A 16311-nucleotide genomic window follows, 5' to 3' on the forward strand; every position below is an offset into this window, starting at 1 on the left:
GACAATGTCTAAATTGCTGATAAAGTACATACTCAGATTATGAGGGATATTAAGGTGCGAGGTAGTGACAGGACCGTAATATTGCAGAAATTGATCTGATTAAATTAGAAATATGGGTAAAGAAAAAGAAAATTACATAAAAGGTATTTTTTAATGCTAAGAAATATTAGGATTATTTTGAAACTGGTTTGAATAATGCTGGATTTCAAATTACGTGTAGCAGATTCCAGTGGAATGTGTGAGAGCCATCAGTGTGAAAACACAGGTCTTGAAGTAACATTTTGGCTCACATGTTACTGCTGCCAGCCGTGGCATACAGCTCTCTCTATAAAATGGAAACACAAGTGCTGATAAGGGGGTAATGGTTATAAGTTGAAAGTGGGTAGATTTAGATTAGATATTAGGAGGAAATTTTCCACTGTGAGGGTGGTGAGACACTGGAACAAGTTGCCCAGGGAAGCTGTGGATGCCCCATCCCTGGAGGTGTTCAAGGCCAGGCTGGATGAGGCTTTGAGCAACCTGGGCTAGTGGGAGGTGTCCCTGCTCATAGCAGGGGGGTTGGAACTCAGTGATCTTTAAGGTCCTTTCCAACCCAGACCATTCTGTGATTCTGTGATTCTATAAGCTTCAAAGGTATGAAGTTAGTACAAAGGGATAGAATGATTGGAATTTCACAATGTGTACAGCATTGGGATATTTTTAAGTATACTTGATGTGCAGTGCGCCAAATACTGAGGAAAAGACAGTAGAACAGGAGAGCACATAGTTGTTGCTATATAGCTGGAAGGAATTATTTGATTGCTGTATTACTGCTTGCTGTGAGAATATTGCTAATTTGATGTTTACACATCAAGGGGTAATATCTTGGTACAAAAGCAATTGAAGTGGCAGGAATCTTTTTCTTAGTCATCTCTGTTGTACTCTAGATGTCTTTTTCGCAGTTGGGCACCTGAATTTTCACAACATAGAGTGATTAGAGAAGCTAAGTTTTAACACAATAACTCTTTAACTCAGAGGACTGTGCAGTCTTTGTTTCTCACCACTGGATACTTATTATAATAAGTACTGAGCATACAGACCTTTGGAAATGCCAGCTCTCAGAAGAAACAAACATATATGCTGTGGGTGAAGGAACTTGAGGGCTAATGAGGCTTCTGTCAGATGCCTTTTCAGCTTGTTGTGTAGCTCCCTTCCTCTAGCTTGCTATTTAGCCTATAAGCCTCAGGGAAACAGATTGTCTCAATCTAAGTTTTCACAATGCCTTGCTGAGCACGGGAGCCTTACCTCATAGAGTATTTGCTTTATTGATCACTCAAATATAGTGGCATTTGCCTTCTGTGCAGCTTTTCTTTTCCTTCCTGGTCTCCAGCAATAGCACAAGCCCAAGCAGAGAGATGGTTAGCTTTCTCCCAGAGGACAGGGAATCCTAAAGAAAAATTCCTCTGAGCATGCAGCAGTAGCAGTGTCTATCCAAGCCACAAGGGACCACATTATGTCTTATCCACACGCTTTGTAGCTATGTGTCGTAGTGAATGCAGTAAAAAACCTACACACAGAGTGTTCAGGAACTCAATATTTTCATCCCTGGTGAAGAAAAGCACTTAATGAACTCAGTGGGAACAAATAAAGACAAGGAGGATATGCCCTTCTCCAGTGCCCAGGCTGAGAAGCAGTGACACCAGCTGTGGGGGGCAGAGAGAATAAGTACCCCCATCCCACTCAGCTCTGGCAATGAAGTTGTTTCTCTGCCCAGTCCCTGCTGTCAGGGCACTAGCTGATGAGCAGGTACAGGAATTTGTGCGTTACCTTTGTTCTTCTCTAGCTCAGCTCATCCTTCCCTTTGTCCCATTTGAAGGGCTCCCATAGCAAAGGCTCTGCTGCCTATCACTGGCAAGCCCAGGACAAGTCCCTTTAAACCTTGCTATCTTCCTTTTCCCAAGAGCGTAAAAGTTAAAGTATTTTTCAGTGTTAAAAATAGGCAGAGTAGATTTGTTCATGGAATTCATGTGCAGCCTGGATGTATGTGGCTTCCTCCAGATGATGTGGCTGCCAGCAGCCTGACTCATTGCTCTTCCTTGATACATTTTTTCCACCACTGTTATGTCTTTCATGAATGAGTCCTTAAATGTCCTTTAAAATGAACAATATGGTTTTGTAATTTTTTTGACCAGTCAGAGGATAAGAAGATGAGATGGTATATCACAGAGAACAATTATTTCCAGGCACTTTTACTGTCAGAAACTGCCTCTGTGAGCATAGCTGTGAGTAATAACCCTTACAGGAAAAAAAGGACATCTGTTTAGGCCTTCCATGAAGTGACAGTAATATCAACTTAATGGAGAAAACTTCCAGCAGGAGACTATTAAGCTTTCCTGAAAAAAATTCATGTTTTTCAGTTTTAATGGAGGTCTGAAATAAATGTGAGAATTAAAGAGAATATAAAACCTAGGTATTCTGTGGAGCTTTACTTCTGTTGATATAAAATTCTCTCTTTCAGATGATTGCATAAAAGTAAACTGTATTTTTCAAGCTGGCTTTAATGATCTATATCAACTGCAGTATATTGCAGAAGGAGAGCTTTTAAAGTACGACTTTAGCTGATGAGTAAAGGTATCAGTCATTGGCTCTGTGATTTGAATACATTCAGCTGGATCAAGCAATCACCATGAAGATCAAGGCTGAGAAGAGTTAGTTGGGGCCAAGTGGTTCTAGGACTTGTTCCCTGTGAGCCCCATCCCATTACAAATTACCCTTGGATTGGTTCTGTGCTGGCTGGTTGTGATCTCTGAAGAGTCTGCAGGTTGGGATTGGCAGAGTGCGCTTAATTCCTGCCCCTAACTCATGCCTGGTAAAATCAAGGCTGCACCTGGAGGGAAGAGAAACAGGTATAAAGAATTAGGCTGTGCTAGTTTTATGTTTGTTAAGGCAGGTATCAGATTGTTTTTTCTTCTTCACTTGGGAGCAATGCTTATTTATTTAGCTTCCCCTTTTTAATGTTACATCATGCCAGAGCTTCAGTTTGTTGTAGCAGCTTCAATATATTGGTGAGTACTTATTTCTTAAATATTTTAATGATTGTTGAGCCCTTGTCTTCTCTTTGGAATCTCTTTGCAGGTGAATTTCAGTAGACTTGAAAATGTTCCACAAAACCTGTTTCTATGCCTCTTTGAGTTGACCCTGGTATAATCTTCTTTGTGTAGACTTTCTATAGGCTACCTGAGGTACTGTATACTGGGTAATTTAAGGAACTCATATTTCAGCTATATGTGTACATGCAAATGTGTTATTGTTTCCTGTAAAAGAAATTGATAAAAAAATAAGGGTTTTTTTAACTTAGTGAATTATTCTAAAGTTGGTTCCCATAGAGGAAAAGGAAAGTTAGTTTACTTGGCTCTGAACAAAAGATTTCCGTTTAGGTGGTTTATGTGGTATTATTACTGTAGCTAATCATGTCCCTGGGCTCTCAATTTCAAAAATGATTGCTTACGTCGCTTTAAGTAGTTGCCATGGAAATCCTCACAGCATGAACCTCTTCAGTGAAGACCTTATGGCAGATAACTTAAATTAGGTCTATTATTTCCCTAAAGACATCAGACACTAGAGTGAAAGGGGGTTTGCATAAAACACAGGCACAAGAACTACTACTTGCTTGTTCTAGTACACATTTCCTAACCTTACTTCTTCAAATCAGATCAGTGAATGTCAGCTTCTAATAGTGTGTGTGTTTATGTGAGAAAGCAATACAATGCATTGAAGAAATCTCTTTTATGTCTTAGTCCCCTAAAATATTTTCAGATGATCTTTTTTCTTTATTTTTTAAAGACTTCTGTAGGATGAGCTTTTAGGAATACAAATATGGGAGACGTTACTGGTATTTTAGTGCTTTCCATTGCTCTACTGTAGAGTCTGCTCTGAGCAAGCGCAATCTCTGCTAGGGCAGGGTCAAAGCTAAAAAATGGAAAATATAAATGGTCTTTCATTTTCCATTTATAACTCTTTTTTGTTTAAATTGTTAACAAGCTAATTTTAGAGATTGCTTTGGATACTTAATTTTTAGTTCAATCTCAAAATAATGAGAAAGAAGTTAGTTAACTGATTTTTTTTTTTCTTTGGTGATGTTCTCATTGATGTCCATTGCTGTCATCTCCATGTATCTAGATGTTAACGCTGACATCTGGAAACTGTTCCTTTTCAACAGAACACAGCTAATAATGTCTGGTTTTCTAGCATTTCTGTAAAGATTAACTCAGTTGTAATAAGGATGCTAAAGCACCAATTCTTTTGTTCATTTATCTTAAATAAGGTACATTATTAGAGTGGAGTTATAACCTGCAGATTAGAAATGTCATATTGGAGTGTACTTTGTGTTAAGCAGCCTTCGTGTGCTGATGCAGTTCCATCTTGTGTGTCAGGCTTTAGCTATAATGCCTATGTAGACAGGGAGCCAAATTACCCTCTGTTGCAGTGCTGTAAGATCAGGGTACTTTCATTAGCTACATATTTACACAAATACAGCTGGGAATAGCACTTGTCCCAATACAGACACATGAGGAAATTAATAAAATAGGTTCAGTGCAAAATGTTAAGAAATAATTATGGACAATCACAGTTTAATGAGAAAATACACAGGCTGTATGAAATACTCAGTAACACAGGTTTTCAAAATATTTTCTACTCTTTCTATGTCTTTTTAAGCAAGATGAATATTATACCTTTCACAAGGAGTATTATTAATAGTTTTGCAAGGAAGGAACTTGAAGATGACTGTTTACATGATCATACAAACTATTTACCTCTGTACAGCTCCCACTGCGCTGGTGTTGATGTCATGGAAATAGCATCTGTGACTGCCTTGGTGCCAGCTGCAAATACTGGTGGAGATGGCACTAATGGTGGGCTAAAGCACACAGATGAGCAAGAATAGAAAAGAAGCTTGCTTTGCCACTTAACAGCTCCCCCCATAGTACATAAAAGGAGTAGTTCATTCTCCTGAGCTTTCAGTCTCTCTTTATTCACTATACTGCCTTTTAAAATTGAGTCTGTTTAGCTTCCCCTGCCAGACACTCTGGCACAGTTCCTCAGGCACTTAAATATCATTGTGGATTTGGGCTTCCGAGCCTACATCTTATTTCCCTCTGAGGGGGAGGAAGCTTTGCAAGTAGAGTTAATTTTTCTACAGAGGAAATAAATACCATGAAACCTTTCTATTAAATAAAAGCTGGTAATAAGAAACAACCCTTGGCCCTCCCTAAGGAATGTCTGTGAGCTGCACAGCTCCACTGCCTGGGATGTTGTGAAAAGGCTGGGTTAGGTGGAGCGTTTAGTGTAGTCGACTTCCAGTGAAGCCTAGGATAGTTCTTCCCTCTTGTACGATCCACTTTTTCCGTCCTCCAGCAGGATGTATGGAGTGGATCCAACCCACAGAGAGCACAGATGTAGCTGCTCCATAAAAGCTTCTGAAACATCCTGTCTGACATAAATAAAAATGGCCTTTAGTATCCATGTCTATCTCTCTGACTGCCAATAATGGGCTAGTCATGTTACAAAATGCCAAGCACACACAATATGCTTGGCACAAATTGCACCAGTATGGGCAAGATACAACTAATTACTGCATAAAAATACTCAGAAGGCATGTATAGGTGTGTTTGTGTGTGTACATGTGTGTGTATATAATCTAAATAAGCTCTATGCAACTATGCAATGGTATTCTGGGAGATGCAGAACACAGCAAAGCAACATTTGCATTATTGTAGTGTAGCAGCCTGGTTCTGTTAACATACTGGCATAAATCAGGGCAGCTGCATCTAAAATGGCAAAGATGTAAGTAGTGGCAAATTGATTTCAGTAAAGAATTGGGTGTAAATTGCCTAGCTTATATCCAAAAGGTGGAAGAAATGGCTACAACCTAACATTGTCATCCATATTGCGAACAGAAGCCAGATTTGGTTAATTTTCATTTTAAACACCATATCTGGTGGGATAAGGCAATCTAGCGCTAGCATACAGTTTCCTATCTTGGTTTAAAAGTAAAGCTAATCTAGTAGGTTTTGTTGGATAAAAAAAATAAATTCTTGTCATTCTGTGAAGCTTTTACTCAGGTTCATTCAGTGTTTACCATTCTCCTCTTGAAGAGAAAAACAAGATATTGTCTGATGAGGGGAGCCACACGTTGAATGTTTATCTGCCACTCAGTAATAAAGCATATAGGGTTTGAACCGTGTGGGCTGTTAGTCACCAATATCAGGAAGCAATCAGTAACTGTTAACATTTTTCTCAGGTTGTCATAAACAAAGCTGATCTATTTGTGGTTTGACAATCTGCTGATGATTTTTTCCCAAATAAAAATGTGTTGTTCACCTTCGTTTTGTAATGTATGCCAAGATGCTATAGACAGCTCAGATCACAAATGCGTTCAGGCAAATAATTGCCACTGCAACAATGGATTTGTAATGATATGTGCTTCCTGTCAGTACTTGCTTTTATTTTAGAGAGTAATGTTTTCTGCAGCTCCATTTGGGGAGTAGGAATTATCTTCTAGTTCACTAGCAACACTGCGTTGCTTCCTGCATGGCTCAGCTGGTCGTGCCGCAATACTGTGGAGCTGTACCAAAATGGGGCGGAAATGCTCCTAAGAGCAGAGCCTGTGACAGGGATGCTCCTGAAGGACAGCAAAGATTTGAGCTTGACTTCCTTCTCCTACACAGAGATGTGAGCTGTTCCTGGAGCTTCTGCTTCTTGCAAAAACTGCTCTTTTCCTGGACTGTTGGGTAAAATGAGGTTATAGCTCTCTGGCTGTGATATGCCAGAAGAGAATGAGCTTTGCTTAGCTCTTGGAAAAAGTAAAGTACAGGTCCCTGGGGCTCCTCAGTGGAGGTGGCTGTCTGAGAGCAGAGCATGGCAAGTTGTCATCTAAATGACCCTCCAGGCATTTCCTTGTGGTCCAGCTGTGGACAGCTGTGTGGTGTGTGTGTGTAGTTCCCTGTTCAGCACACTGTTATTGTGGAGCCTGTTTAGAGGTGCCCAGATCTGCCCTATGTATGGAGTCCAGATGCTGCCCTGGGGTTTTTGTAGGAAGGGAGAGATACCAAAAGCTAGATAAGGTGCAGTGACTGTATTTCAGGATCAAACCTCAGTAGTGTTTAGTGTTTGGAAATTGTATGCTGAAGCTTTCAAGCTTCAGTTCTACACATTGGCACGTTTAGTTGCTTTACTCAGTTGGATGGTCAAGTTTATTTTCAAACCACCAAGCATATGGTTTGAACTTATGGGTGACTTATAATACAGAACATTTTAAGTCTGCTATGAGTGAAGTACAAGCTTCATCACCTACATGCTTTAGTATAGCCTTCTAAGCAAACCAGTTTCCCTCGAGGGGAAAAGCATTAAAACATATTTAATATTTTTGATGTACAGCACTGCAGAAGTTCTGTTTTTCTCTGACATAATAAAGTTGTACCCAGATTCCTCACTGAAGCTCCGAATGTGCTTATGCTTAGTTTACTTTGTCACAGCCATAACGTCTTTCTCAGTGGCTTATAAGATTATATAAGGTAGTGGTTTTAGAACCTAAATAATTTTGCTGCAACTTCAGCCTAATTTATCTCCCAAACCAGGGACGTATTTTTTATTTATCTGTGTAATGGCCATGTACATGCACCTATTTAGAAACTCTAAATATGTTTCTGATGCAACTTATAATGAATTGTCAGGCCAAAGATCTTAGAGATGTATTTAACCTAGAGAAACAGCAAATGAGAAAGAACTGTTCTGCGCTTTGCAGACGCCCAAACCGGAGAGCTGCCTGCAGAAGGGAATCTGATGTGTGCATTGGGATTGATTTGCCTAATGACTTTGCCATTTCAGGGCTTGTTTCTGGAAAGGTGCTGAATACAAACTGTCTGACTTCTTGTGTGTATATTACCCCAGCTTTCGAGTGTCAGTCAACATTCCAGGAACACAAAAGGCCGAGTTTTTATGCACTTCCACTCTTTCTGGACAATCACTGAAAATGTTGCTGACTGGATCTGGCACAAAATCTTTCTGTACCAGATAGCACTAGGACCTGTAGGTCAGGTATTTACTCTGAGATGCAGGGGAGATACTAACTTTGTTATCTTCATTATTACTTTAACATCAACAGTTTTACTCTGGGTCCAACCAGCTGCTATTCTGCATGCTTTGATGTTGAAGAGTAGTTCTACAAGTACTTGTGTATTCAATCAGAAACAGACCAGGAGGTGATGACCTTCATTAGCCTTAAGTGTTCATTCAAGTGCACTCTGGATTATTAACTGAAAGTAAAATAAATAAAAAGAAACCCCAAAGCCCTGAAATGTCTGCATTATGAACACAAGCTGGTTTTGTAGGAATTTGTTAAACAGCTTAAGTAATTTTTCTTCCTCTGCTTACATGCAATGATGGTGGGAGGGTTGCTTTCTGTGCATCTGTTCTATAAATTAAATCTGTCTGGGAGCTGAAATCAGAGTACAATGAATGCTTTTAACAACAGAATGAAGCCATTTATTATCTTCATGCAACAAGGTAAGATTGGTTTACAGATGTGAGTAAATGCTGTGTGGGTTTAAGGAAAGAGTTTACAACAACACACCTGATTTTGAGTTTACTGATCCACCTAGTCTAGTTTTCTGCCTCTGGTAGGGTTTGTTACTTCAAAGAAACAAGCAAGATCTGAAAATAAAGCAAGCATGGAGGAAGAATAGTTCCTTTCTTGACTTTCACAAGCTTCAATTTATGGATTTGCAAGATGAAGTGTAGTTAGCATTAGATCATTATCTTGCCTTAACTGCTCTGTGTTATTTAAAAAAAAAAATAATTGGATAATCTTGCGCTCTGCTGTTGATCTGTGATATGTCTACTACGTGATCTGTGAGGGGCATTGTACTCCTCTTGTAGTTCTCTCAGAACCACAAACATGCATGTTTTGCATAAACTTGTTTTTTATAGGTCTTATTTCAATATTATAGAAACAGCTGGTGAAGACAGCTTTATTTACTGTACCAGGATTTTTTTTTTTTTTTAGTATTATGATTACTTCAAGCTATACTAGTTGTTTTGAACTGGTTCTGGTGTAACCTTGCTAATCAACATATTGTTGTTATTGTCTTGTATTTCAACACTTAATAAGGAGGGATATAGTGAGACTAACCTCCTCATAGGCAGAGGAGCATGGGTGCATCTAATTATAAAAGCATCATTGTTGGGACAGGTTACAATACATATAATACGGAGGAAGAATAAAGTACCTGAAAAAGATCCACTGACTGATCAGAAGGCTCCTGTAACTATTTGAAGATTTGGAAAAAAATAAGTTGCAGGTTTCTAAATCACAGTGGTTAAGCACCTTGGAAGGAGTAAATGACAAGTTTTCTCTGTGCTCTCATTTGTGTTCTGGCTACCAAATAATTACAGAATTGGGGTGGGGCAGGGTAGGAACAGAACAATGGAAACAATTCTCAAAAGAGACACTAGAATATGAACTTCTCTTCTCCTAGTACTTGGTATGTAGGCCTTTTTATAAATCTTCTCATATTGGTTTGATCCTGATTCCTAGGCATACTTATGGGACTGGACACCTCTTACCTAATTTTTAGATGACAGCAGCTCCTCAAAATAAGTTAACAGACGACCTGCTCAGCGGTGGTTTCTGAGCATGCACAGTGGCAGAACTGCAGGTGACTGGCCTCTGGCTTAATGCTCATGGTCTTGGTCTTGCTCTGACTTGAGGCACCTGGCACAGGACTTTGGTAGAATTCAGGTGTTCAAGCACAAGTTGCCATAACAGGACTTCATCACCAATGTAGTTTGAGTGGAGTCTTTATTTTAAATCCTTAAGTCCCTAAAGCTGGAAGGTATCTAATCTAAAGGTGCCTTAATTTTTCATGAAATTTCTATGGCTCACAGTGCCTCTGGATGGATGAAGAGCTGTTGATTATTCTGGACATTGTTCTACGCATTGCTGTGTTTTATCCACTTATCATTCAGTGTGAAATATAGAAACATTTCTGCGATATAAAGTAAATCCCTAAGTAGCACTGCAGTGGTTACTTCCCCCCGCCCCCCGCCTCGAGCTGGTTGACTAAAAATATAACACTTTGGTACCCTAGATCCCTCAACCATAGATGTTCACTTGGGGAGCAGACAATTCTGCAGACACAGACACACCAATACCAGTGATAATCAGACAAATTACTCCCTTGTTCAAAGAGAGTGTAACAGCTCCTTTTCATGTGTGTTAACCCACACCCATAATAGCCTTAAGGACTAGGCTCAATTTCTCAAATTATGTCCCCTGTTATTAGGAGGATATAGCAAAGTTCTGCTGTATGCTTTAGTAGAAAAGCTCGTGAACTTACATATAAGTTATAGATCAAAGCCAAGCCATTTCAGTCTTTCTCATCAGAAGAATGAACACTTGAATAAAATGCATATGACATATCAGTTTAATGAGCTTTGTAGGCAATAGATATATTTTCTGAACTTAATTAGAATTAAAAAAAAAATCAAGAAATTATAACTTCTTGCTTTCTCAAGCACGTAACTGATAATACCTACAAACATTTAAGAAACCTGTTTTCTGGTGTTAATAATGTGAAGGCAATATGTATTTAAAAAACAAGAAGACAAACCCAAAACAAACAAAAACCACCCAATCAAAAAACCAAACCAAAACAAAAACCCCTCTGGAGAGTTCTTGGAATAAAAGCAGAAGATAATTTGACATTTATTGTTGCTACAGGAAACCTCATTGTTCAAAAAGAAGCACGATTTGGTAGAAATGGATTATAATATTTTTTTCTGCTCCCTTGTACCCCACCACATTTAGGCTACTTTGATTTGTGATTTCTGCTGCACAGGAACACCCATGACCCAGATGCTCCTGTGTTAGTTGAATTGCTGTCCTATGTTCTTGATAGTCTAGTGCATAGACAGCATCCAGCATGGTGTGTGTGGCATGTTACTGATAACTGTCATTGATACTGCATTGTGAGATTTTGTAAACTGATAACAAGTTGCCTGAAGCAAGTACAGTGGTGATCCAAGTAATGCTTGATGTTGCTGCAGGTACTGCTTCCCCCTTCACTAATGCACCTTGCCCTCTTTCACAATCCTCAAGCAGTACAGCAGATAGTTGTTGTTTTTTAAAGGGCCTTTTAGCTGAAGATCTCAGAAGATCTGTGAGCTACTTCCAGTTAAAGCTCCCCTACTGTGGGCTGGGTAACTAACATTATACCCAATTTATTACAAATTACGAAAGTGAGACAAAGAAATGAAGACTGTTAACTAAGGAGTAACAGTATTTGTCCTATCTCCTTTTCTACAGCTTGTGGCAGATACTTGCATTTGAAAAGCCTTTAGCTTATTCTAGATAGTATCATGTATTATAAGTAATCCTGCTGCTTGGATCTGTTTTAATTTCCTTTCAGATAAGAACTATTGTTCTGTTTTGTTTTGTTTTAAATTACTGATTGTAGATTTTGCTGAAGCATTGACTACTTGGGGAAAAAAATTTAACTGGACATATCACTTGACTCCACTTAAGTCAGAGTGATCATTGTGTTAGACTACTCAAATTTCCAGGCATTATGACTAAAAGATCATTAAGATAAGTAGGTTAAAACTTGGTTATCATCAAAGTCAACTGGCACAGGAGTTAGGTATAAGGCTGCTTGCGTTTTGGATCCTGAGCAATGCAGAGAGCAACACATTCTTCTGTTCTCTTCCAACAGTACCTGGAAAAATAGAAGGAGATGATCCAGTGTGTGTGAACCATGCACTCAAACCAACAACAAAAACATCGATGCTACTGAAAAGTAGGGGAAAATGAACAGGTTGTGTTCTGCTTACACTTGTTCCCTTTCCATATTGGTATATCTCATGATATTTCAGGGAATTACTCTTCACCATCACTCATATAAGCCAAACATCATGACATGGTGGGGAAGAATGTATATCTATTTATGGATGAACCGAGAGGGAAGGCATCTATTCTGATCTTGGTGACATGACGATTGGAACACAATTGCCTGTCCAGATATCATTTTAACAAAATAAGTGTCTATGAATTCAATAGTATTTTTCTTGTGGTCATCACTTTTGTATTAGCTGTTCCTGTGCCAGTTGCGGAGATGGCCAGAGATCAATTAGTGTGCAGGAGTGACGCATACAGTAAAAGGTGCCTGCTGTACGGATCTGATAAACGTCTTAATGCAATATGAACTGTGCTGGCAGATCTCTACACATGCATCATGCCATGATTTTGAAAACACATGCTCATTGATTAGACTGCAGGCCTGGGAATTAATTTAAGTGATTTCACAGAAGTATGGAAGTAATGGTGAAGGGAGGAGGTGGCTATGTGTTGAGCAGGTGCAGAGAAGAGTTCAGTGCACTGCTGGATGGTTTAAGCTCTTTCAGCAAATGCTTTCAGTGCTATAAAGAAGGTGCAAATGTCAGCACTACTACTTATTAGATTTTTCCTGTAGGAAAGAAGGCCATTTTTATAATCTACCTGTAATCTGCTGCGTTGCATTACCAGTGAGTGTAAATTGTCCTTCATCTTCTTCTTGGTAGGCTTATGCTGCTCTTCACAAGAGTTGTCAAGTACTTTCCTTTTCCTGTTCTCTCTGGACAACATTTTCTTTTTTTTCTTTTTTTTTTTTTGGTTTTGTTTTGTTTGTTTGTTTTTCCTTTAAATATATCACCTGTGTCATGATTATGAAACAGCTATATGCATCCTACTCCAGGAAGAGAGCTATGTTCTTAGGCTGAACCCCAAATCCTGCTGCGCTGATGTTGATTAAGCCTTGTCTGAAGCTTAGAGGATCTGCCAGTTGGTGGCATCTACCTTTATGCATGGTCTTTTACATGCTCCTTTTTCTTGGTAGTGCTTATCTTTTTTGTTTACCCCACCTTTATCATAAGAGGTGAACTAGAATAAATGTCTGGCTTTATTTCCTCCTGAAGACACTTCTGCCCTGAGGAATAATGGAGGCTATTGCAAATCCTGCATTCACAGACACTGTGTTTCTGCACCAGCTGATGCCCAGCGTGGTGTGGACCAAATACACAGAATTTATGTAGTTCGGAGCTGGGAAATCATGCATTGAACCACTGTTCATCCCTACTCACGTAGACTGGGCATGGACAAGCAGGCTGTCACCAGCAGATAGAGTCAGAGTTTTACCATCCATGGTAACAGTTGATGTGCCCTCCTGAAGGGAAAGAACAGATAACCAGCTTTTTATTTTCCATATCCTCTCACTGACAGAAATAAAATGCTGCAGGTAAGTATGGAAATCTTTCCTACTGAAAGAGCACTTTCAACGTGTTCTGTTTCATGAGGCCTAGCAAAATATTCAGCTGATCTTCCCTGTCCGATGCTATTAGCATCAATAAAAACATGCTTCACGGTTCATTGTTCCCCATCATAAAGCAGCAACCCATTGCCTGACTCTTGGGGGTACATGGCGACCAATCTGACCTAGCAGCCTGGAAGTTGGTACAGCTCTGGAAATTACAGAGATAACCTCCTGGAGTACTTCAAGCTCTTCTACTTTTCTGATTCCTAGTATTTTTTTAAGTCTTGAAAAGCAGTTCAAAAGTCAGCAGGGAGCTGACAGAAATCACTAATAGGAGTCTATCCACGCTGGAATGGACTCATCGTTATCTTGTCAAGCAGAGAAGCAAGGTTCTTGCTGGCAACAAGGTCTTGATTGCATAGGCTGCTGCAAGCTGCAGTGTAAGCAAATGGCTTTTCAAGATTATTATGTCTTTAATTAGTATTTGATAGTCCCTATGAATTTCAACAGAACAGGAACTGATAGAAATATTTGTCTCCCAAGCTAGCCTGACCTGTGTAAATGAAAACTAGTTTTTTTCTGTTTTTCCCTTGAGCTGCAAATGTTTCCTAGAAGCCAGCTAAATGAAGGGCATCTAGATCACCTACCGCTGTGCTTTAGTATAAACAAGGTCTCAGTTAGACTTTCTTGTTAGCTTATTCTACATGATTCCAGTTTGAGTTCAGTATAGAGAAATGCTTCAAGGCAGAAGTAACAGATGATGCTTTTTATCATTTGGAGGCATTCTGATATATTTATAGGATATACTCTAGGTAGCATATATTAAAATCCCCAGCAGGACCTGATGGAGGATGCCAGTATATCTGTCCTCAACATACCAGATGAGGAAAAAGAAAGACTATTTTTATGGTCGCAGTAGTTCAGTTATTTTTGATGATAGTTTGAAGCTGAAGGGTGGTGCCTGTTGATGATCTTTCCTATGCAAAGAAAGGTAATAATTTCAAGTTCCGATGCTGCTGCTAGAAGGCTTTACTACTGCTTGGTCTGAACTGAAACATGAATTCATTGGTTAATAAGAGTGAATTGCCACGTACCAGCTGCCATATCCAGATATCGGAATTCTTTTTACTTTTCTCATTTGTTCCTGGTCCATAAGCTATAGCCTTATAAAAAAAAAAAAGGGGGAAGAAAAGTAACAGATTTATCCAAGTGACCAAAGTGTATATATTTATCTTCCTACAGTATCTAAAACATTCTATTTTTACAGAAAAATATTCATAGAAGAAGATGTTATTTTTACAGACATTAAAATTCACATTACGTTTGGTATTCTCATATTGATTCCTACTGATAAAAATGGAACTGATCACACCTGCCACTTCTTATGCTCCTCTGCATCCTCACTTATCTATTCCTTCTGCCTCCTCCCACTCAGCTTTGCATCTATATCCTTCCTGCTTCTGTTCTTGGAACAGGCACTTCCTCCTCATGAACTCTGGGCCCTGTCAAGAGCCTGTTGAAGCAGAAAAGATTCTTCCATTAACATTAAAAAAGCTGCAGACTGGACCTTATTTTTCTCATGATCTCCCCTTCCTGTGTTCTTCCTGACAGTCCCACACTCTGTCACTTTGCTGTCAAATGTATTGGATTCTTCAGAGTGTGACTCTAAGTAACCCAGGGAAAGAATATGTTTTGTAAACTATTGTGCATACAGCACAGATACCAAATGGTGACAGCTTCACTGACACCTGAACCAGACTGTGTTTGACTAAATTGAGAAGTGCAATGCTTTAGCACAGCCCAGGCTCTCTGGTGCTGTCCAGTTTTCCTTGTTTCCGCTTTACATTGGTTGAAAGGAGGAAAAAAGGTGTATTTACACACCCAGGCTTGGCACCAAGAATGCTGTTCAAACACATAGGGAACCTGGACACACTTGTGAGTAGTATTTGCATCACACTGGTATTTCTGATTTGGGAAATATGGGGGAGCCTGGGTGTTGGAGAGAGCAAACTGTTTTAATCCCACAGCAAATGAATGGAAATAAGGTTCAGGTTGGTTCTGCAAGCGGATGTATCTGAGCTAGGAAGCCCTTGCCCTAAGCTAGTGAAATCAATGGGTGAAGACAGGTGCTTCCAAAGGGCAGGGCAGGCTAAGACTGAGTTTTTCTGGAGGGGTGCGTGATTTTTCTCTGCTGACTACTTGTTCCCAGGCCTGGATTCACTCAATCTGAATGGGAGGCACTTACAATCTATAACTTTAAAAATATCCTTTTATTTCAGAGAAATTAGACCCCCCTACCTCAGTTTCAAAGTTATCTCCAAAGATACTCAAGGATTTCTTCTGTTTTATTTCACCACGATGATCATTTAACCAGCCTTGGAAGGAAAACGGCTCCATAACAGCAGTGGAATTTAGGGGGAAAGGTGTTTCTTTCAGGAGTTCATCTGTAAACAAGGCAGGGGGCTATCAGTGGCACTTGCTTCCCTTGATCTTTGCAAACATTTTACTGTTGTTTACAGCCTGAAGGGTTAAATTTACAGATATTATCTAGTCAAAAGTCAGTTGTAACAACAAACAGTGCTATGGTCATTATCAGGACTTCTTACTTGAGGCTTTAAGGTGCATGTATTATTTGTGTGTCTTTATGGAGTTGCTTTTGGAAGCTGCTGTCAGAACTGTTATGCATGCATGCTTGTTAAAAATGCATTTAAACAGCATGCAATAGACTACCTAGTTCTTGCTGGCATATTTTGCATTCTCTTTCAGACCAGGATTTGCACTGGTAAAATCTCATGTATCATCTCTGGGCCTTTGCTGAGTCACCCCTTGCATATCCCCATACAAGTGGAATTAGACCCATAGAACCAGCTTACTCTACATCTTTCACATAGTACTGGCTTTTATGTTTCTTCTCCCCTATGTGTTTTTAAATACACTGAGCACAGTGAAGCAAACCTGTTATCATAACTTAGATCTAATAAAATGCCTT

General features: G+C 39.4%; 1 protein-coding gene across 1 annotated transcript; it reads right to left on the minus strand.

Moving 5' to 3' along the window:
• Positions 1–11674: 11674 nt before the first annotated feature.
• On the minus strand, positions 11675–15766 carry LOC104467502 (3-hydroxyanthranilate 3,4-dioxygenase-like; the record flags this gene model as incomplete). The annotated part of the gene is made up of 4 exons (XM_010081293.1): positions 11675–11753; positions 13153–13235; positions 14417–14485; positions 15621–15766. Coding segments are annotated over 4 exons (377 nt in total), but the record flags the coding sequence as incomplete, so codon positions are not given.
• Between the last annotated feature and the right edge of the window lie 545 nt (positions 15767–16311).

The sequence above is a fragment of the Pterocles gutturalis genome, unplaced genomic scaffold (genome assembly GCF_000699245.1).
Source record: "Pterocles gutturalis isolate BGI_N339 unplaced genomic scaffold, ASM69924v1 scaffold17099, whole genome shotgun sequence".
NCBI lineage: Eukaryota > Metazoa > Chordata > Aves > Pterocliformes > Pteroclidae > Pterocles > Pterocles gutturalis.